The 23,612-nt window shown below is 43.7% G+C and overlaps 2 protein-coding genes across 3 annotated transcripts in view; one reads left to right on the plus strand and one right to left on the minus strand.

Moving 5' to 3' along the window:
* Positions 1-9,168, plus strand: part of SUSD5 (sushi domain containing 5) — a 72,696-nt gene extending 63,528 nt beyond the window's left edge. Inside the window, exon 5 of the mRNA XM_002813967.6 lies at positions 1,983-9,168. Within this exon, the coding sequence (XP_002814013.2) occupies positions 1,983-3,274 (1,292 nt within the window). The 3' untranslated portion in view covers positions 3,275-9,168. The remainder of the gene's footprint in view (positions 1-1,982) is intronic.
* A 3,658-nt stretch (positions 9,169-12,826) lies between these two features.
* CRTAP (cartilage associated protein) overlaps positions 12,827-23,612 on the minus strand; it is a 30,567-nt gene continuing 19,781 nt past the window's right edge. Inside the window, exons 5-7 of one of the 2 annotated variants that reach the window (XM_024244288.3) lie at positions 23,287-23,432; positions 21,722-21,805; positions 12,827-13,600 (exon numbers count right to left, since the gene is read on the minus strand). In XM_024244288.3, coding sequence (XP_024100056.1) covers positions 13,547-13,600; positions 21,722-21,805; positions 23,287-23,432 — 284 coding nt within the window. In that variant the 3' untranslated portion in view covers positions 12,827-13,546. Of the gene's footprint in view, positions 13,601-21,721; positions 21,806-22,909; positions 23,433-23,612 lie in introns of those variants that run through there. The other variant, XM_063722151.1, reaches the window with a different exon arrangement.

Consider the following 23,612-nt stretch of genomic DNA (forward strand, 5'->3'; position numbering starts at 1 on the left):
AAAATACATACAAATCATAAGGCAACAAACCAATGAATTATCAAGAGTAAACACAGATATTTAGGCCTTGACACAGGTGAAGAAATCGAATATTGCCAGCACCCTGAAAGTCCTGTTTGTACCAGACCCAGTCATCACCTCTTCTCCCCTACCCAAGTGTAACCACCATCCTGAGTTCCAACATCCATAAATTAATTCTGCCTGTTTTTAAACTTTATATAAATAGAATCAACACAGAGTGTGTACTTTTGTGCCTGGCTCAACATTGTGGCCATGCAATTCATCTATTTTGTTGTGGGAAGCAGTGGTTGGTTCATGTTTATTGATGTACAGATTTGCATTGTTTGAGTATACCATAACTGATGTACCAGTTAATGGACATTTGAATTGCTTCCAGTTTTTTACTGTTATGAACATTCTTAGGTGTGTCTTTCGGTGCCCATATGCACACATTACTGTTAAGTGTATATTTAGGAATGGAATTGCTGTGTCATGGAGCATCCATATGTTCAATTTTAGTAGAGATGCCCAGTTTTCCATCGTGGTTGTTCCAGTTCACACTCCCACTAACAGTGCTGTATATCCTAGTTAACATTTGATATTGTCAGTCTGTTTAATTTTAGCCATTCTGGTGCTATGCAATGGTATCTCATTATGACTATAATTAACATTTCTCTCTTACTAGTGAGGTTGAGAATCTTTCCACATGTTTAATGACTAATCTGATATCTTTCTGGTGATGTGCCAAGTCAAGTATCTTGCCAATTTTTCTATGGTTTGTCTATCTACTTAGTATAGATTTGTGGGAGTCCTTTTTAAATTCTGGATACGAGCCCTTTGAAGGTTATATGTGTTGCAGATATCTTCTCTAACTCTGCCTTGCATTTTAACTCTCTTTGTGGTAGCTTTTAATGAACAGAAGATCTTAATTTTAATGTAATCCAGTGATTTGTCCTTGTGCCAATACCACAGCCTTAAAAGGTGATTCAGTTTTATAGTAAATCTTGAAATGTTTTGCATATGTCTTCCAGCTTTTTTCTTTTTCAATATCGCCTTGTCTATCCTTGCATTTCCATAAACTTCCATCCATTGCATTTCCATAAACTTTAACATTCAGTTAATGTCTGAGATTTTTACTGGAATTGTATTAGATCTGTATAGATCAATTTGGACAGAATTGCCAACTTAACAATCTTGAGCCTTCTACTACATGATCATGGTCTATTCCTCCATTCATTTAAGTCTTCTTTAATTTTGCTTAGCAATGTCTTATATCATTCCATGTAGAAGTCTTGAACATCTTTTGTTAGATTTATTCCTATGTGTTTGGTTTTTTTAATGTTATTGTAAATAGTATCCTTTTAAATTTTAATTTTCTGTTTATTGACAATATTTAGAAATACAATTGATGTTTATATTTACTGTAGACCTAGTATCCCTAATAAACTCACATGTTTTTTGTTGTTGTTGTTTTTGAGTTGTTGTTTTTGTTGTTGTTGTTTTTGAGTCTCACTCTGTCACCCAGGCTGGAGTGCATTGGTACGATCTTGGCTCACTGCAGTCTCCGCCTTCCGGGTTCAAGCGATTCTCATGTCTCATCCTCCTGAGTAGCTGGGATTACAGGCATATGCCACCATGCCTGGCTATTTTTTTGTATTTTATTAGAGATGGGCATTCGCCATGTTGGCCAGGCTGGTCTCGAACTCCTGGCTTCAAGTGATCCACCTGCCTGGGCCTCCCAAAGTGCTGGGATTACAAGTGTGAGCCACCATGCCCGGCCTAAGCTCAGATGTTAATTTTAGTTACTTGTAATATTCATATGTAGATTATTTGGGTTTATCTGTGATACACAGTCATATCATCTGTGAATAATAGCATTATTTATTCTGTCCCAGCCTTTACGCTTTTAATTTCCTTTTCTTATGTTCTATACTGGCTCTGTGCCTTTGGAGCTAATGAGGTTTTTCCCTCTTTCCTTCCAGATGAGGCTGAGGCACACATTGACTATGAAGATAACTTCCCTGATGACAGATCTGTTTCATTCAGAGAGCTCATGGAGGATTCCCGGACAGAGGCAAACGAGGACAGGGGTCAGGGAGACTCCTCTGAGGAGGCTCCAAAACAGGACCGTCTGGTCTCCATTTCTGTGGGGAGAGAAAACATAGCCTGGGATAAAGCCTTCGTGCCAACCACAGGCTTGCCTGGTGCTGGGAGCAGTGTCCCCGCAGATTCACCAGGATCGCAGCTGCTCCAGAAGCACTTGTTCTGGTTTCCTGCTGAGGCTTTCCACAAGCCCGGGTTGGAAAAGGAGGTGGATGATGACACCAAAAAGCAGTTTTCTGCTGGAGACAACCACAGTGGTGTAAAATTGGTCCCAGGTGAACCTGAAACCAAGGTGATCTACGGCAACACTGATGGTCCCTCGGGGCCATCTGTGGGCAAGAATGACAGCAAGGCAGGAGATCCAGTGGTGAGCAGCAGTGATGAGTCCTGGTTAGATGGCTACCCTGTGACAGATGGGGCTTGGAGGAAGACAGAGGCAGAAGAGGAAGAAGATGGGGACAGAGGGGATGGGTCAGTAGGACTGGATGAAAACGTCCTAGTTACTCCTGATCAGCCCATTCTTGTGGAAGTTAAGAAGCCCAAGAGTAGCACCCTCACACCAAGCGAGGGCATGACCCATAGTTCAGTTCTTCCATCTCAAATGCTAGACGTGGAAGCTTTGCCACTCAGACCCGTGAATGCTTCCGAGACTGAGGGCATTGGGGATGGTGACTTGACCAAGTACCAGTCAACTCTACCCTGGAGATTCACCACAGAGGAGTCTCCCATGGCCACTCTGCCCTATGAGCTCACCAGCTCCACCCTGGAGATATTAACAGCGACCACTATCAAGCAGACACCTAACCACATCCCCTCAATGATCGTGGCGACCACCCAGCCTCCAGTAGAAACCACTGTTCCTGAGATCCAGGATAGCTTCCCATACCTGCTGTCCGAAGACTTCTTTGGACAGGAAGGCCCCGGGCCGGGTGCAAGTGAGGAGCTTCATCCCACCTTGGAGTCGTGTGTGGGGGACGGATGTCCTGGCCTCAGCAGAGGCCCTGTGATTGCCACCATTGTCACCGTCCTGTGCCTACTGCTGCTCCTGGCAGGTGTGGGGATGGTGTGGGGCTACCGCAAGTGCCAGCACAAGAGCTCTGTGTACAAGCTGAATGTTGGCCAGCGGCAGGCTCGGCACTACCACCAGCAGATCGAGATGGAGAAGGTCTAGGCACCTTTGGAGTGGGTTCTTCCAAAGCCACTTGGGAGGAAAATAACTGTGACACATCACACTGATAATTCACTAGAGCATGATGCAGGTGGACTGGGGCTCATCATTTTTTCTTCAGCCCTTTGTTTTATAGGCTAAGAAATGTCTCTGAAGCACCTGGGAGGGCAGGGAGGCTTTGGTGGCATCATCACTCACATCAATGTCTCCTCCACCATCTGCTCTGGAATTGACTACGCTAATCCCAGACCTGTGCTTGGGCCCTGTTTCCAGTGTGAGGTCAAAAATCACCTCTTCCTTCATCACAGTATTATCTTTTTTTTTTTTTTTTTTTTTTTTTTTTTTTTTTTTGAGACCAGAGTCTCATGCTGTTGCCCAGGCTGGAGTGCAGTGTCGCGATCTGAGCTCACTGCAACCTCTGCCTCCCAAGTTCAAGCAATTCTCCTGCCTCAGCCTCCCAAGTAGGTGGGATTACAGGCATGCACCACCATGCCCAGCTAATTTTTTTATATTTTTAGTAGAGGTGGAGTTTCACCATGTTGGCCAGGCTGGTCAAGAACTCCTGACCTCAAGTGATCTGCCCTCCTTAGCCTCCCAAAGTGCTAGGATTCCAGGTGTGAGCCACATCACAATATTACCTTTTTGAAGAAAGAAAATCACCAGCTTCATGCCCTGAAATTTTATAAATAGTCATGATAAACCAAGTGTATGAGAGCAGTATTATTTAGGACATGGATATTGAATTATTGGGAGAGGAATATGTAAGAATAATGGGTTGTTTCCTTTTAATGTTGTGATGTTGCTGAGGGCAGATGAACCAAGAGCCAGGACACAGTCTAGAAGCTTTGAGGTTTCTTTTTTCATTGTGTCTTGAAATTAGAGAGAATTTAAGACTGACATTTTGTTGGGGGAAGTGAGGAGTGAAGAAACACACATCCCCCTCTGTTCCGTCCATTCTGTGGGACAGCCTGTCATTTATTTATTTTATTTTCAATCTTTCATGGTTAAGGATTTGCCATTATTTTTTAAAAACAAAGTTAGCTTTGTACCAGTAAGTACCATTTCCTCTCAGAAGCAGTGGCCTAGTTGTCCTTGACCAGTCTGTGCCTAGGAATGTCTTGGAATTTTTGCCAGGACTAACAAAACTCAGTCCTTGGTTTCCTCTCTCAGGATTAACCATTTCTCTGAACTCCAGTAAGAGAGAATGACACAGGAGAAAAAAAAGAAATGTTTTCAGAGGGCCGAACACCAGGATATCAAGTATGGGCACATACTTGATGGAGAAACAGAAGAATCTGAAAGAATATGAAATGATCTGTGCTGATCTGTTCTCTAGTGTGGAAACTGGGAGCTCTGTGGAAACAGAATCCATCCTGTCTGTTGGGTAACCCATTTCATAGCATCTAAATCATCTTGGGGTGGCTCAGTGAGGATGGTTTATGGCAGTGGTTCTCAAAGTGTGGTCCTCAGACCAGTAGCATCAGCGTCACCTGGGAATTTGTTGGAGATGCAAATTCTCTAGTCCCACCCTGGACTCAGGAAACAGGAACCCTGGGAGTAGGGCCCAGTTCTCTGTTTTTAACAAGCCCTCCAGGTGATTTTGATGTGCACTCAAGTTTGAGAGCCTGTTGGTTTATAATAACCTCAAATGTGAACTTCGAGGCCAGCTGAAGCCCTAAAGGCACAGAAGATGAGTATGTGGTGTGTGTTGTGTGGAAGTCAGGCATGGCTGTGTGCAGCTGAGGTGGATTTGAAGCTGCCTAAATGCCACCTGCAATAGTCTCCTGTATGTTGGCACAGAAATGAAACATGTTATATTTTTCTAATATGAATCACCTTCTTGGAAATAGTTATCAGTGGTAAAAGGTGATGAATGCAACACATTTATTTTGAGACACCATAGCAGTCTAAGTGTTTTTGTGTGGTAGAGGGAAATCCTGATCTTTTTTATGATTGAAAAATCGTTGGTGGTGTTTTACCTAAGGAAAAAGAAAATTCGCAACATGTTTTCTACCCTGCCACCTCTTTTCAGCAAGCTTTGGAAAAGTAATAGGCGAAGTAGCTGTAAAGAGAGGCAGCATAATCAAAGATCTTAGTCCCCATAGTTGGGTAAAATAAAGCCTGAAGGTACCAACTAGAATACCTATGCATCAGACGACGTCAAGAACAATAGGAATAAAATGCTTTCTGCATGTAGCCAAAGCAAAACATAATAGAATAAAAGCCAGAGACTGTATATATTTATAAATTAGATCCTAATCTACTGCAAGATAACTTTTCTATTTTTAACTATATAAAATAACTTCTGTCTCAGCATTGGGACTGTGTTAGCAACTATTATTGTGGAATAACCCAGAACATTGGATTTATACCAACAAATAAATAGGCAATATTAATACAAGTGTATTAATAAATTTATTACAAATTATTAATACAGGTAAATGTTTTATTTGTAGACATGGACTGTGAAATAAACCCAACACATCAGTTTTTAAGTTCTTATTGGTGTGGTATCCTCTAAATTAATGTTTTAGAATCTAAAAAGGCATGTTGAAAGGGAATGATTAAAACACTGTAAATCTAAATTGTATGTCATGCATGTTTTGAGAATGGTGAATGTTTAATGCTCATGAAAATTGGGGGAGGGGGTTCTGTTAACACAAAGCTTCTGAGATATTTAAAATAAATAATTATTGCCCCAACAGTTGCTGAATGTATTTTATTTCTAGGCTACTGCACCATGGTTTAAAAAAAAAAAAAAATTCTCGCTGGGCACAGTGGCTCACACTGGTAATCCCAGCACTTTGGGAGGCTGAAGTAGGCAGATCACTTGCGGTCAGGAGTTCGAGACCAGCCTGGCCAACATGGTGAAACCTTTTCTCTACTAAAAATACAAAAATTAGCCGGGCGTGATATCATGCTTGTGGTACCAGCTACCCAGGAGGCTCAGGCAGGAGAACTGCTTGAACCCGGGAGGCGGAGGTTGCAGTGAGCTGAGATCATGCCACTGCACTCCAGCCTGGGGGACAGAGCAAGACTCCATTCAAAAAAAAAATCTCCAGTAATCTTGAAAATAATGTCTTAATACTTGCTATATCTAAGATCTAAGACTGTCCTTTCCAAACCTAACTCTCAGCTATGTTACCTCCTGCAGCAGGATTTTAGGGAAGTTTGTGGCACTCTTGCCCCTCCTCCCTCCCTACTTCCCTCTTCCTTGCCCCAACCAGAGACCACTCACTTCACTGCAACGAAACACCCAGGACCTCGCTATTCAAAGTGTGGCTCCTGCCCCAGCAGCACAGGCACTGTGAGCTTGTTGGAAGTACAGAATCTCAGGCCCGCCTAGGACTGCTGAATCAGGATCTGCATCTAACAGGATGCCCAGGTGGTGGGCATGAATGGTAAAGCTTGAGAAGCACTGGCCTAAGAGAGAACTGATTATCCCTTTTCTCCTAACTCACAGGACACTCAAAGGAGTAATTAGAGGGTTAGCTGAAGGGACTGTTCACAAAGGTGTGGGGAGAGTTAGGGGAACCATCAAGGGATGGTGGGGACCTGTTACGGAACCCAACAAGAGCTCAGCAATAGGAAAGGCCCTGCAGGACAAGGGCTCTGGCCTCAAAGAGAATGCAGCCAGTGTCCAACTGTGGCCTGGAGGAAGCAAAGATTTTAAGGACCCAGACCTTGTCTCACCCTGCCATCTCTTGTTGGCATGTCCCAGTGGCAACTGGAAATCAGAAGGTGAAGAAGCCCAGGCAATGGAACCAAACAGATCAGGCTTCTGGGACACTGGGCATGTTGTAGGGGCATGTTGGAAGAGATACGGAAGGGCAACTAGCAAATCCAGCTCAGACACCATCAGCACCAATCCCATCTGCCTTACTTCCATTTTCACATCCATGACCACCACAGATCCATGCCTCCCAAGGCTTCCAATGTTGTGGACATTGTTGATCCCCCTCCCAGGTCCCCTTTGCTAGGTAGGTGAACCTATCTTCCAGCTGCCCTGAGTGTTGGCTGTTAAAATGCTCGTAAGCACGTAAGTGTACCCTTCCAACGCAGAGAATTGCCCTCGGCCTATTGAGAGTTCCCTCACCCAGGAAGTTAGACCACCTTATACTCTGCTAGGGCAGCCTATAACCAATGACCAGCTGTCACGGGAATGCAAAAGGCTGGCCTCCTTTCCTCAAGGTGGGACCAACTCCAATATGATTCATGCTCCAGAGCTCCCATGAGATCAAGCTGAAGCCAGTGTCCAACTGAAGACACATCCTTACTAGCTCCTTCCTGCTTCTCTCATACCCCTTCTCTTGAGAGCACCCCATCACTTCCCTTGCTTCAAAGGATCCTGACCTAAGACATCCATCAACACTCAACTCTTATTCCCTACACCTCCTCTCCTCCTCAGTCCAGATTTTTTCACCATATCCTCTGGAATTCTTGGGCTGACCTCCATGTCCTCCACCTCTTCTTCAGACAGCTGTTTCAACTCTCCATAATGTGGACTTCTTTTTGTGCTGGCTGGTTCCTCACTCTTTCCACCTGCCTCCTTCTACTCTTCTTTCTCCTGCCTGCCCTTTAGTGGCATGCATGGAGCACAGTTGCTGTTGACAGTCATGCCTGAAGATGCTTTGGGTCCCTGTTTGAAACAGATTCCAAATGTTTTTCCTAGTGGGATTCCAGATCTCCTCTGAAAGACAATCTTCCTGGGGAGAGGCATGAGGCTCTACTGCCTGACAGGACCTCAGCCAGCTCTTGGCTCATGGCGAGCAAGGACCATTCCTCCTACATGAGGTCCAGGAGTCCCTGGCTTGAAGTTTCTACTTTGTTAGATGAATGTCAGAAATTTCACACACCTGAGAAAACAGAGCTCATTACAACATAGCTTCTAGAATGTGGTGAAGACATCCCTGTCCAGTGGATAGAATAGAAAATAGAGAATAAGCAATGTAAAACATTTAATGTGATTTAAAAAGAAAAACAAAAAGCTTTTGTTTTCAACTGTTTTCTAATCTTCAACAAGCGTGAGCTTGTACATACCACACTAACCCAAAGAGGGGAGGCAGAAAAAGACATCAGCAACGGTCTTTGGAGTTTGGCCTACTGGCTGCCACCCTAAAGTGGGAGATGAAACTCTGGAATCTATCTTGTATCTGTTGGCCAAATTGCTTAATTCCTTCCTATTCTCATCTTGTAAAATGAGGCACTAATATCTTACCTGCCAGCTCCAAGGGGATATAGAGCCAACTCACTCATTCATTCAGCAAGCAACAAAAGCCAGCTATTTGTGTGGGGACAGTGTCAGGTGCAAGGATATGTGGCTGTTCACGAGCCGGCCCTAGACGGAAAACACTCTTAAGGATAACAATGGCTGCTCTTGATTCTTATTTCTGGGGTAGCAGTGGGTCAGTCAAGGCAAAGCTGGGCTGTCATGGTGTCTTTTCTTTCAGGGAGATGTCATGGGCACAGGCATGGGGATCAGTCTTGCCCCTGGGGGCAGGCACAGGAAGTCCCATGCATAAAACCTTTGGCTGAGGCTTACTTAAGGTTCCTTTCCTTTTTCTCTTTCCTCCCTTGTACATAGTTTAAACTCTCCACACTAGGTCATTCAGGCCTGGAGTCACCAGAAAAAAAGAAGTCACTGTTTGGGGGATGGCAGATGATCAAGAGTTCAGACAGCTGCGATGAAGGATTAGTTGTGGGTTTTTCTCAGTGCCTTGCTACAAACTGTGTTGCAGTTCCATGTTCCGACACTATTAAATAATGTTTTCTCTGGCACCAATCCACCTTTTCCCTACAGTTTAAGTATTGATTTTTTTTTTTTTTAACTGAAGTAGCTTCGGTTTACAGCTCACATTTAAAACTTAGAAACGTTATTTCCATAAATGTTGGCAGAAACTGGTCACTGTTTATTCCACCAGCAGTCATAATAAACCCCTTCCCACTGACAATCTAACAAATCATTTTCTGTTTGCCACTAAGGTGGGTTCAATAAAATTTTTGTGCTCTTAAAATTCCCCTAATAAGAACTCCTGAAAGCACACATTTCCTTCCTAAGGCAGCCCTTGTGGTCAGTGCTTGCAGTGGCTCTCTTTCTGAATTCCAGAGGTGAGCACAACAGGTTAGTTGTAGTAATTAGAAAGTCTCGAAAATCAGGAAGGTATTAGTATGTTGCATATGTCGGTATGTGCTCATTTCAGTCAGTCAGTCACTTTTAAATACATGGGTATACACAAACCTCCCCTCAGCCCTTCACTTCTCCACAAGTCAAGTGTGAACAGTAGCAGTGGCCACAAGGAGTATCTTTAGACCCTTCCCAGCAGGTGCCTCCTGCTTGATGCCCTGAGTGGCAATGGGGCTGGACAGATGCCCCACCACGATGGGCGGCCTCCCCACCAGCCTGCAGAATCAAACAGCAACCACTGAGCTCCATGCTGATGGGTCAAAGGACAAGCAAGGCATCTTAGAGCAGGCCTGGAAGCTCCCACAAAGCTTACAAATGTGTTTGTTTTTCTCAAGATGGGCCAGACTGAGGCTGAACCAATGGGGTCTCAATCCAGGAATCTTCTAGGCTCTTCCAAGAAACACACTCAGGGAGGTGTTGGGTTGAGGTCATTGAGTGCAGCCTGCACACCAGGGTTTCATGGTAGGTTTGGAAGACCCAGCCCACTTTCTTTTTTTTTTTAAGGTTTGGTTTCCTTTGAAATAGAAATTTTGGTAACTCAGCTCTACAGCCTTCAATCAAAGCAAAGTACTGACAATATTGACTGTACTATCACCCAGGTCCTCAGGGGACATCACTAGGTTAGGGGTGGAGGTGCTTTTCAATCCCCAGTGAAAGGAGGCCAACTTCAGAGAGTGAAAGAGGACCCCCCACCATGCCAACTCAACCCATATGTGGAACAACATCATGTACAGAAAGCTCACCCCAGGCTCACAAGACAAGGACCCAACAGTACCTCTGCAGGGCACAGAGGTGGAGTGAGTCACAACATCCAACCCAGTCTGGGTCCCTGTGGACGTCAGCTTTCATTTTCTCACACAGCTGGGAAGGACACTGCAGCCCGGGGCGATAAGGGGAGTTCACAGCTGCTGGGCACACTATTTACAGACTCAGGAATCCTGGAGCAGGGCGTCCACTTGCTGGGTCCCCCACTACTTTTTAGTCCTGTCTCATCACCCTCTTCCCCACTGAGTTCAAAAGGAAGTTTCTCTGGTGGAGTAAAGGGTGGGGTGAGGAAAGAAAGGAGAACCCGGCATCCCATGGGTGACGGCCATCTCCCCCAGCAGGAAGCCACATAAGATGTGACGCATCGCTGGGATTGGGAGGCTGCTGTGGACACGGTGCATCCACCAGTAATAACACTGACTCCTCGGGCCAAACACCCCCGCTGGGAGTACAGACTCTGTGGACGTGGGCAACTTCAGCCCAAGACCGAAGTGGTAGGGGACTGTCCTGGGTGGGTACCCTCAAAGAAGAACCTGATGCAGGGATTCTTGTGCAGGTGAGTGAGGATGTGGTGTCAGAAGGGATGAGGGAAGCAGGATAGAGCTGAAGGAGAAACAGAAGGATGTGCCCGAGTTCCCCGAGGTTGGTAGAGTGTTCTGGGAGATAAGGGAAGCCCAGAAAAAGCACAATGTGTGAGTGTTCCACCCCAATTAACCACCATTACACAAAAACCCAAACACCCTATCCTTTTATTCCTTCCCAGGCTATTGCAGGAAAAGTCTTGTTTCCCAAACGCTGTGCCTTTCTCCTCTTGCCTTCAACCCTGGAGGGGCCCAACTACACAAGTGGCTTATTTGGAGAAGGGAATGAGGTTGAATAAAGAAAGCTCAGCTTCCAGAACACCACACTCTCTTGGTTTTCTCTGACCTTAAGGTAACTCCTTCTCAGTCCTTTGGCTGATTTCCCATTTCCCAGAGAGCCCAAGGGCTCCATCCATGGCTCTTTTCTGTTGCTTCTCAGTAATACTCGGAGACAATCTCAGTGGCCCCTCCAGCTGCATGGCTTTAAATGCCACTGACATGCTGATGATTCAGTAGGGGGCGCTGTGGTGCCCTGCCAGATCCCTTCATACAGCCAGTGCCCAGGACCCCCACCCCCAACACACTACCATGCATGGTAGCTGCCAGATGCCTACTGCCTCTTTTCCAGAGACCTGCCCTCAGCTGAAGCCACTTGCCTTCAAATGTACCCACACTCCCAGAGAACTTCTCATAGCCAATAAATGACTGATAAAGGCTTTCACAGGTTCCTTCTGAGAGCACCCCCCACAATAAACCAAGTGCATTCAGATCCCTGTCTCGAGCTCTGCTGCAGACCTGACCTGAGAAAACTCTCCACTTTGATTTGCGGCCAGAACCTCCCATTCCAACCACAGACAGCCTGCTTTGCACCAAATTCCTTACTTACCCAGCCCATCCTTCCCTATTTCATTAACTGGTAACTCCATCTTTCCTGCTATTCAGGCCAAAAACCTTAATGTCATCATTAACTCTTCCTTTTCTTACACTCCACATTCAAACTCTCAGCAAATCCTATTGGCTCTTTTCAAAATAAATCTAGATATTTGACCACTGCTGTTGCTGTGGCCCAGGCCCAAGCCTGGAACCTTGCAGTAGCTTCCTAACAGGTCTTCCCTCTTCCTTCTGCCCTTGTCCACTAAAGTTTTTCACACTATGGCAGCTAGAATGACCCTTGCAAAATATAAATCAATCAAGGCACTCCTCTGTTCAAACCCTCCAGTGGTTCCCATCTCACTCAGCAGAAGCCAAGGCCCTCCACCACCTGTCCTCCCCGGCCGCCTCTCCTTTCATTCTCCCCCTGCCCACGACTCTGCTTGGTCTCCCTGCTCTTTCCTGACCATGCAGAGCAAGTTCTCACTTTGGGGCACTGCACATCCTGTTCCTCTGCCTGGAATGCCTTGTCCAGGATCCACTTCCCTAACGTCTCTGCTCAATGTCACATTCCCAGTGAGGCCCCATTTAAAACTGCAGCCTCATCTCCAGGATTTCTTACTCCCTCCCCTGCTTTATTTTTCTCCACAGCAATTATCACTATATGATACCTTGTATATATTTATTCCTATGTATTGGTTATCTCTTTCTCCTTGTAGAATGTAAGCTCCATGAGCACAGGGAACTTTCCCCTGTTATTCTGTGAAGTATCTCTAGTTCCCAGGTCAATGCCTAGCACACAGTAGGTACTCAATAAATATTTACTGAAAGAAGGAATGAAACTAGACAGCTCTGGCTTTCTTCCTTTTCCAACTTGGAGACTTACAACTAAGCATTGTCCTCAAATGGGATCAGCCAACCGTTGTACTTTTGGAGATGCAAAGTGGGGCAAAAGCCACATTTCTGTACTCTACACTCTCTACTCAACTTGTTTTTCAGTGGGTGCTAGAATTGGTACAAGTCAGACCAAGTGAAGACCACTGTGAGGCTGGAGAAATTTAGCCTTTGTCTTCCACTATCTTTCCCGGATGGGGAGAAAGGAGACTAAAATCTGGAAAACTAAACAAGCCAAAGGAGGTTTTCACAATTATCATCTTTTAGGAATGTTTTTCTTATTTAAAAAATAATGCTGATTTTCTGGGAAAAACAAAAAAACAAAAAAACAAGCCAGAGAAGACTGCCCTTCAAACCAAAATGGTAAGAAAGGCAGGTATGAACATGGGGAAGACAAGTGTGAACATGAGGAAGACAGGGATGAAGGTGTGAAAACAGATGTGAGGATAAGAAGACAGGTGTAAAGGTGAGAAAGATGCCGGGCATGGTGGCTCACGCCTGTAATCCCGGCACTGTGGGAGGCCAAGGCAGGTGGATCATCTGAAGTCAAGAGTTCGAGACCAGCCTGGCCAACATGGCAAAACCCCGTCTCTACTAAAAATACAAAATTAGCCGGGCATGGTGGCACATGCCTGTAATCCCAGGTACTTGGGAGGCTGAGGCAGGAGAATTGCTTGAACCCAGGAGGCGGAGATTGCAGTGAGCTGAGAACGTGCCATTGCACTCCAGCCTGGGCAACAGAGCGAGACTCCATCTCAAAAAAAAGGTGAGAAAGATAGGTATGAATATGAGGTGGCAGGTGTGAAGATGGGAAAGGCAGGCTCACCCCTGGTGACACGTAGTGAGAGAGACGGGGGCTTCCCTTTCACTTTGGAGAGTAAAGAGAAGGCTCTGAGGTATCAACAGCCTGGGCTGTCGGGAAAAGGACAAAGAATCTGTGTTTCCTGAACGCCAAGAGGAAGTCTCTTTGGTTGCTGTGGGCTAGCTGGTCTCCTCCAGTTCCAAGAGGTCATCCACGTATTCCACAACTTCTCCCTGTAAGAGACAACAGGACAACTTTATTAAATGGGCTATTGGACTTTTAAAAGTGCTGATGAGCAGAAACAGTATCCCAAGAGGCCATCACCACTGTCTGCTTTGGCTGAAACAGGTTTTCTCTGCTGGTCTGGGGCCCACAAGACCTGATTTCTCCCTGTGGAGGGGACCTCGGCTTCCACTCCACTTGAACTTGGTATCAAGTGCTCTGCGAGATCCGCCAACATGCTGTGTGAGGTGGACAGCCCAGCCTGTGAACAGCTCTACCAAGTGCCCCTCCTGTGGGCATCTCTGCCTACTCCCCTTCCTCCCCTCTCATGTGTGCAGGTCTCCCACAGGAACATTTTCTATCTGTTCCCTTTCTGCCTTGACCACCAGAACACAAACTTCTCAAGGACCAGGGGCCTGGGTTGATTTTTCTTCCCCAGAGTCCAGCACACAGAAGGTGCTCAGTAAATGTGTTGAAGGATGAATGATTGAGTGCTTGCATACATACTGCTGGTGTGACTGAAGCAATCACTCCTCTTACAGGAGAGACACACAGGGATAGTGGGATCCACTTGCCCAGTGTCGGTACCAGGAGCTCACCTGCTCCCTCCTTCTGCAATCGGCCTTACACTTCAACTTGAAGCAGCCCAGCACCCTTCCCAATTTCTTTCTCCACATTGACTTCTCTCCTATAACCCTCCTGGACCACCAGCTGATGACACCCATTCTCTTTTCTGCAGAGAATGAGTGAATGACCAAAGCTGAGGCCCCTTCCATAAGAGTCAACACAGACTGGCCCCACCACCCCTGCTAAAACTCGACCTCCTTCACTGAGCTCACCATCCCAGGCCAAGAGCCTGTTGGCTCCTTCTGATGTTTTAACACAGAGAAATTTATAAAAATCTTGCAGCATTTGGAAATAACTGGAAAACCTATCAAGTACATGAGATACAAATGGGGGTCTTAGTATTATCATCAAATACTTCTACTATGTCATGCCTGAGATTAGAAACTCAAATTGTAGACACTACAGCTTGGAAAAATTGTTTTTCAGTTGCTTTCTAGACCCCAAAAGGAAAACATAGCATAGTAGAGGGATTACGTGTATAGCTATGACTTCTGCTTAGGGAGTTACTATATCCTGCTGTGTGTCTGTTGTGACTTATGGGATGATGGTATTGTTTGCTTTTAGCTCACTAGTAAAAAGTGCCCGAGGCAGCACAGACAAAAGAAATGCATCCCCTTCATGGCTGTTGTAGTGAATACTGTTGGGGCCTCACTCAGATCTCCTTCCCAGTGCACCCATCCCCAACTCCTGTGAGGGCTGCTTGCTAATGGCTAGCAGCTGCCCCTTGTCTGGGCAATGGCCTTTGGCCAAAAAAAAAAAAAAGCAAAAACAAAAAAAACAGCAGTCTTGCCAGGGAGGTTACACACCAGCCCTCCTTCCTGGCAACAAAGAACGAATGACAGACTGATAAGGGGGACTACAAAATGCAGGAACAACTCCGTGGTGCAATTCATGCTCCAGAGTCCCCCATGGGAGCAGGCAAAGCTTGACTCCAGCTGAGACCACGTATTTGTTGAGCTCCTTCCTCTGACCCTCATTCTGTTCCTACCTGAGAGCACTCCCTCAATAAATCCTTCCAACAAATTATATTCTATTTGTTTTGGACTTTCCTGAAGCAAACAACCATCAGAACTTGAAACCTGAAGCATCTGTTTCAGCCTGTTTTAAAAAGTTTCTGAAACTGTAATAAACCTCTGCAAAATTTTGAACCAGTGTGTAGACTTTCAGGAGTGCTTATACACATTTCAATGCCAAAAAGATAATAAGGAAGAATGCCACACATATCAGCAGCTAAAGTGTACTGATGCTTTGTTTCAAAGTAGTATTACGTCCTTTGGAAAATGGAAGGACTAACTAAGAATTTGATGATTTTGGTTATATTTTCATTTCTAAGTATTACTTGCCATAATTTGGTATATAGTAAGAAAATGGTTCATTCTTTAGAGATGGATTAGTTCTTTCACAATTCTAAAGCCTCAATTAATAAGCAAACTACTCCAGAACCTTCAACAAAGTCCTTTTATCTTGAAAGTGCCAAATCCAAGAATCCTAGGAATTTTAAAGCCTGCAATAAGCTCGGCGTGTTCATTAGATGATTACTAACCCTCTGTGTGACTATGAGCAAGCCACTCTATCTTTCTGAGTTTGTTTCCTTATCTGTGACATGAGAGAGCTTTACTGAATCATGTGAAAAATCTCTTCGTGTTCTGATATCTATGATTTGCTTTCTATATATGTTGTTCTTGTACATCAGAAGTCTTGAAAATGTTCACAGCCTTAGACCAGGAATTTCACCACTGGGAATTTTTTCTAAGGAAATGATTAGAGAAGAAGTAAACAATTTAGTCCCTGCTATGCTATTTGTAAAAGCAAAAAGTTGGAAGCAAACTAAATGCCTACAAAAAGGCTGTATTTCTAAAAATTATCTATATCATGTAATATTAGTCACAAAAAAAGTCATGTTTATAATGAATATTAACAAGGGAAACAAAAATCACGTGACCATCTCAATAGATGCAGAAAAAGCATTTGACAAAATTCAACACAAATTCATGATAAAAACATTCAGGCCGGGCACGGTGGCTCACGCCTGTAATCCCAGCACTTTGGGAGGCCAAGGCAAGTGGATCACCTGAGGTCAGGAGTTCGAGACCAGACTGGCCAACATGGTGAAACCCCGTCTCTACTAAATATAGAAAAATTACCCGGGTATGGTGGCACATGCCTGTAATTCCAGCTACTTGGGAGGGCAAGGCAGGAGAATCACTTGAACCCAGGAGGCGGAGGTTGCAGTGAGCAGAGATCACACCACTGCACTCCAGCCTAGGCAACATGAGTGAAACTCCATCTCAAAAAAACAACAACAACAACAACAACAAAATTCAACGACTTAGAAATAGAACTTCCTCAACCTAATAAAGGGCACCTACAAAAAACCCACAGCTGATAACATATTTTCACATTTAATGCTGAAAGACTGTATGCTTTTTCCTTTTAAGATTGGGAATAAGACAAGGATGTTCACTCTCTCCACTTTTTTTTTTCCAGAGAGACAGGGTCTTGCTCTGTCACCCAGCCTAGTGTGCAGTGGCATGCTTATGGCTCACTGTACCCTCCCACTCCTGAGCTCCAGCAATCCTCCCACTTTAGCCTCCTGAGTAGCTAGGATTACAGATGTGTACCATCATACTTAGCTAATTTTTTTTTTAGACAGTATCTCACTGTGCCACCCAGGCTAGAGTACAGTGGTGTGATCTTGGCTCACTGCAACCTCTACCTCCTGGGTACAAGCGATCCTCGTGCCTCAGCCTCCTGAGTAGCTGGGATTACAGGCATGTGCCACCACGCCCAGCTAATTTTTTTGTATTTTTAGTAAAGCAAGGTTTTGATCGATTGGCCAGGCTGGTCTCAAACTCCCGACCTCGGGTGATCTGCCCACCTCAGCCTTCCAAAGTGCTGGGATTACAGGCATGAGCCACCACACTTGGCCTAATTTTTTTATTTTTTGTAGAGATGGGGTCTTGCTATGTTGCCCAGGCTGGTCTCAAACTCCTGGGTTCAAGTGATCCTCCTGCCTCAACCTCCCAAGTGCTGGGATTAGAGGAATGAGCCCCTGTGCCAGGCCCACTCTCTCTGCTTCTATTCAACATAGTATACTAGAAGTTTTAACTAGAACAATTAAGCAAGAAAAATAATACACATACACATACAAACTAATAAGTTCAGCAAGTGTGCAGAATCAATACACAAAATCTATTGTATTTCTATTCTTTTAGAATATGCCCAAAAATGAAAATAAGAAAACAATTTCATTTATAATAGCATCAAAAAGAATAAAATGCTTGAATACTGGGGGTTGGAAAGAATTTATTTTAATTTTTTAAAAAAGAATAGAATGTTTAGGAATAATAAAATAAGAAAACACTGTGAAATAAATTTTTAAAAATTCCAAATAAGTGGAAAGACTTCTCATGTTCATGGATTAGAAGACAATATTAAGAAGCCAATACTACCTAAAGAGATTTATGTGTTCAGTGGAATTCCCATAAAAAAAATCCCAGCTGCCTTTTGCAAAAACTGAAAAGCTAAACCTATAATTCATATGTAAATGTACAGGACCCAAAATAGCCAAAATCATCTTGGAAAAGAAGAACAATGTTGGAGGACTCACACTTCAAATTTCAAAATGTAGTATAAAGCTACAGTAATCTAATCTTGGTTGAAAGTCCACGTAATTAAAAAAAAAAGCTATAGTAATGAAGACAGTGTAGTACTAACTTTAAGGATAGAAATCAAGATGAGAGGTATAGACTGAGAGTCTGGAAAACAACTCTCACATTTATGGTCAACTGATTTCTTTCAAAGGGTACCAAGACAATTCAATGGTGAAAAAGTCTTTTCAACAAATAGTGCTGTAACAACTGGCTATTCACATTCAAGAGAATGAAACTAGACCTCTTCCTAATATCATACATAAAATTAACTCAAATGGGTTGTAAATTTAAATGCAGGAGTTAAAACTATAAAAATCATAGGAGTAAAAATCAGGAGTGAATCTTTGTGACCTTGGATTAGGCAATGGTTTCTTAGATATGACACACAACTCAAAAGCAACAAAAGAAAGAACAGATAAATTGAATTTCATCAAATTTGAAAACTTGTGCTTCAAGACACCATTTAGAAACTGAAAAGACAACCCACAAATTGTAAGAAAATATCTACAATTCATATATCTGATAAGGAACTTATAACTAGAATATCTAAAGAACTTCTACAACACAATAATAAAAAGATAAATAACAATTTTAAAGTGGACAAAAAATTTGAACAGACATTTCTTCAAAGATATATAAATGGCCAATCATGAAGGGATGCTCAACATAATTAGTCACTAAAAAGGTACAAGTCAAGTTGGGTGCAGTAGCTCACGCCTGTAATCCCAGCATTTTGGGAGGCTGAGGCGGGTGGATCACCTGAGGTCAGGAGTTCGAGACCAGCCTGGCCAACATAGTGAAACCGCATCTCAGCTAACAATACAAAAAATTAGCTGGGTGTGGTGGTGCGCGCCTGTAATCCCAGCTACTAGGGTGGCTGAGGCAGGGAATCACTTGAATCTGGGAGGCGGAGGTTGCAGTGAGCTGAGATCTCATCATTGCACTCCAGCCTGGGCAACAAGAGCAAAACTCTGTCTCAAAAAGAAAGTGCAAGTCAGAACCACAATGAAATACTACTTGCATCCACTAGCATGGCTATTAATAAAAAAGACAATATTAAGTTTTGTGGAAGACATTGCAAAGTTGGAACTCTCATACACTGCTAATGGGAATGTAAATGGTGCAGCCACTCTGAAAAACAGTCTGGCAGTTTCTCAACAGGTTAAACCGTTACCATATGGCCCAGCAATCCATTCCTAGGTATGTACCTGATATGGTTTGGATATTTGTCCCCTCCAAATCTCATGTTGAAATGTAATCTCCAGTGTTGGAAGTGGGGCCTGGTGGAAGGCATTTGGGTCAGGTGGGCGGATGCCTCAAAAATGTCTTGGTGCTGTCCTCATGGTAATAAATGAGTTCTCACTCTGAGTTCACACGAGATCTAGTTGTTTAAAAGAGTGTGGCATGCTCTTGCCATGTGACATACGCCAGCTCCCCCTTTGCCATGACCATAAGCTTCCTGAGACCTCACCAGAAGCCAAGCAGATGCCGTTGCCACACTTCCTGTGCCACCATGCCCAGCTAACTTTTAAACTTTCTGTAGAGACAGAGTCTCACTATGTTACTCAGGCTAGTCTTGGGCTCAAGCAGTCCTCCTTCCTTGGCCTCCCAAAGTGCTGGGATTACAGGCGTGAACCACCGCACCCAGCCAGGTATTTCTTTACAGTGATGCAAAAATGGCCTAACACAATACCTATGTATATACTCCTAGGTATAAAAAACTGGAAAGCTTATGTTCAAACAAAAATTTGTACACAAATGGTCGTAGCATCATTATTCAAAATAGCCAAAAAGTGGAACCAACCCAAACATCCATCAACTGAAGAATGGATGAACAGAATGTGGTACATCCAACGGAAGAATATTACTTGGTAGTACAAAGGAAATTTTACAGGCAACATGTTCAACATGGCTGAACTTTGAAAACATATGCTCAGTGAAAGAAGCCAGTCACAAAAGACCACATACTCTATATTTCCATTTATATGAAATGTCCACAACAGGCAAATCCACAGAAACAGAAAGTAGATTAGAGTGTTCCAGGGGCTGGAGGTGGAGGCAGGAGTGGGAATGTTGGCCCAGAGGAGAAATGGGAAGTGACTTAGCTATGGAGTTTCTTTTGGGGGTGATAAAAATGTTCTAAAGTTAAATAACAGTGATAGATGCAAAATTTTGTGGATATAACAAGTACCACTGAACTGTATACTTTAAAAAGGAGAATTTCATTTTTTGTGAATAATATCTAAATAAAGCTGTTTTAGAAAAATATGACAAGAGAAACTGCTCATATAATAATATAAAGTGAAAAAGTCATGAGACATAATTATAGCTGAGTTTATAATAAATATGTAGAAAAATTTAAAACTATAAAATTTTTTTCTTTAATAATAAAAAAAAATGGAAAGATAAAAACCAAAATATCCATATTAGCTTGCCTCTAGATAACTGGGAACTCAACTCCTCTTACCTTTTCTAAATATATTTTTCTATACTTTCCTTTTTTTTTTGAGGCAGGGTCTTACTCCAATTGCCGAGTCTGGAGTGCAATGGCGCAATATCAGCCTCAAACTCCCCAGACTCCTTCAGCCTTCCAAGTAGCTAGGACTATGGGTGCACTCCACCATACCCAGCTAATTTTTTTGTATTTTTTGTAGAGACGAGGTTTTACCATGTTGCCCAGGCTGGTCTTGAACTCCTGGTCTCAAGCAATCACCTGCTTTGGCCTCCCAAATGCTGGGATCACAGGTGTGAGCCACTACACCCAGCCTCTGCTATACTTTGCAAACCACAGTGGCCAATCTTGTTGGTATCTGGCCGGTGTTCCTTCCTTTAGGGAATGGGGGAATGGCCCCTGTGGCATCTTGGGATCCTGTCTCAGGCTCTGCTTCAAGGATGCCCAATCCAAGACACAGGCATTGCATCACTTTCCAGTTTAGAAAGCATTTCCGCATGCAACACGGTATTTTATTCTCACAACCCTGGGAGGGCAGTATTATTATTCCCATTTTATAGATAAAGAACTGAGACTCAGTCGTTTAATGCCAATGATGAGTTCATCCCATACATATTTGTAGACAGAAAACAAATTCCATGAAGATGTCTTATTCAGAGGTACTTCACCTAAAATGGGTATAGGAAGAGCAGACCTGGAGGCTCAGGAAACTTGCTGGCCCCGTGCTCCTCATCTATAAAGTGAAGGATCAGACCAGAGCAAGCTCACAGCTCTCTTCGAGCTCCAATAGCTGACAAGTCCCCAGCTTTCTCAGTAAGTATTTTCCAGTTTGTTCCAAACAAATACTCTAAATACTACCGCTAATGATGGTTTTTCTGTGACCAGGCTGCCCCATCACAAAATGACCACTCCATAACCAGTTGAGTCAGGGTCAGAAAAGGGGTCAGCTGTGTAAGGTGGTATCAGGAATTTCAAGCAATTCTAGAGAATGACAAAATGCTTACAGTAAAGATGCAATTTAGAAAAAATAATAATAACAATAGTCTAGCAGAAAAATTGGGGTGGGAGTATCCATGTCTCTTCAGAGTGCTGAGCAATTAAAAATTCACCGTTTTTATATAAAGTGAAAAGATGAAGAATGACCACTGTGAATTCCTGGAGCATTGCCCCACACCCGTTTCACTATCAGGAAATGTGGCACTCCTGCCTAGGTTTCCTAGAAAGCCGCTCTTTCCCATGCCAGCATTCTGACTGTCATTGAAACACCCACTGGAACTGTCTTTCTCAAGGTCCCCTCTGTTTCTTACTTCAGGGAGGACTCAGCCTTCCAGTGATTTTAGCAAAGATGTGAGTAATATTTTCTCTTAGCCACCAGACATGTGCTAACCATGAAAACTTACCTCATCATCATCCATTATATTTTCCTTAGCAAAGTCATACAGCTCCTTCTGGAGTGTGGTCACATTAAAGAACTGAACTGCTTCCTGTTCAGACACAACAGAGAACAGTTTATAGGACCAATCTTTTCATCTTAGAACTGGGAGGAGGGAGGAACAGGATATGGGGTTTTTTCTAAGGTGATGAAAATGTTTAAAATTAGATAGTGGCAATGGCTGTACAACTCTGAATATACTAACAACCACTGAATTGTACACTTTAAAAAGGTGAATTCTATCCTATATAAATTATATCTCAATTTTTAAAAGAGTGGCCAGCCCTCAGTGGAAGACAAATTTATGAAAATCAAGATGGCATATAGAAATCCCAATGAAAATACAAGAGCAAAGATCAATTAGAAAAAATCTTTTGAAAGTAATATATAATGAATGGGGTTCACTGACAACACATGCTAAGCGGTGAGTTTGCCTATCAAGGGAATTAAATGATGGTCCATCCACAAAAGAGACTACCAGGGAGCTGTTAAAGGATAATAATTAAGATGATACATGGATGTGACATGGAGAAATATTCACGACAAATTGTCAGAAAGACAAAGAAAGTTGCAAAAAGTTGTAAAACTATGTAAATACGACCTTGATTTTATAAAAATACACAAATATTTACTATGTGTATGACTAAATATATACCTTTAAAGCAGGAGATAAAGAGATGGCACAGGCTGGGCACAGTGGCTCACGCCTGTAATCCTAGCACTTTGAAAGGCTGAGGTGGGCAGATCACCTGAGGCCAAGAGTTCGAGACTAGCCCAGTGAAACCCCGTCTCTACTAAAACTACAAAAATTAGCCTGATGTGTTGGTGCATGCCTGTAATCCCAGCTACTCGGCAGGCTAAGGCAGGAGAATCGCTTGAACCCAGGAGGCAGAGGAAGCACTGAGCCAAGATCACGCCACTGAACTCTAGCCTGGGTGACAGAGCAAGACTCTGTCTCAAAAAAAAAAGACAGAGAGAGAGAGAAGGTGTAGGATTATGAGAATTTTGTTTTCCGAGAGAGAAAGAAGGTGTAGGATTATGAGAGAATTTTGTTTTCAAAGTAAAATATTTCTGTAATGTTTGAAATTTGTAGAGTTTTTACAGATTCAGAAATCAGAATGAAGCAGTAAAATGTTAAAACACACACGCACAAAACTACAGAAAAAAATGACTTTTCCTTTATTTCCTTTTTTTTTGGCGCAATCTCGGCTCACCATAACCTCTGCCTCCCGGGTTCAAGCGATTCTTCTGCCTCAGCCTCCCAAGTAGCTGGGACTACAGCCACGTGCCACCACGCCTGGCTAATTTTTGTATGTTTAGTAGAGATGGGGTTTCACCGTGTTGGCCAGGCTGGTCTCAAACTCCTGACATCATGATCGGCATGCCTCGCCCTCCCAAAGTACTGGGATTACAGGCATGAGTCACCGCGCCCAGCCCCTTTATTTCCAAAATAACCCTTTCTCTTAAGGCACGAGGTAGTCTCCGGAAGGCAAGAATGAAGAGAAAAGGGAAGGTGTGGTGCACCAGACTTACAGGTCTGGGCTGGAAGTGCTCATCTGAGAGGCCCCAAGTGTCCCTGTGGTACTGGTAATACACCAGGTTCTGCTGCATGACCTTGTCATTCTGATCAAAGAGCAGGTAGCTGACTGCACAGGGGGCTGCATTCTTCAGGTCGTTCACTGGGGTTGGGAAGAAAAGACAAATGAAGAAATCAGCAAACCACGCCCTATAATTCCTCTGCTTCTAAACAAAAAGGTCATATGAACAAGCCCCTTCTCCACAGTCCTTCTTCAGAGAGCCTGGGGCCGACTGGCAGCCCTAGGTGGGCAGGCCACAGATGGGGTCTCCACGGCAGCCTG

The sequence above is a fragment of the Pongo abelii genome, chromosome 2, assembly GCF_028885655.2.
Source record: "Pongo abelii isolate AG06213 chromosome 2, NHGRI_mPonAbe1-v2.0_pri, whole genome shotgun sequence".
Lineage (NCBI taxonomy): Eukaryota > Metazoa > Chordata > Mammalia > Primates > Hominidae > Pongo > Pongo abelii.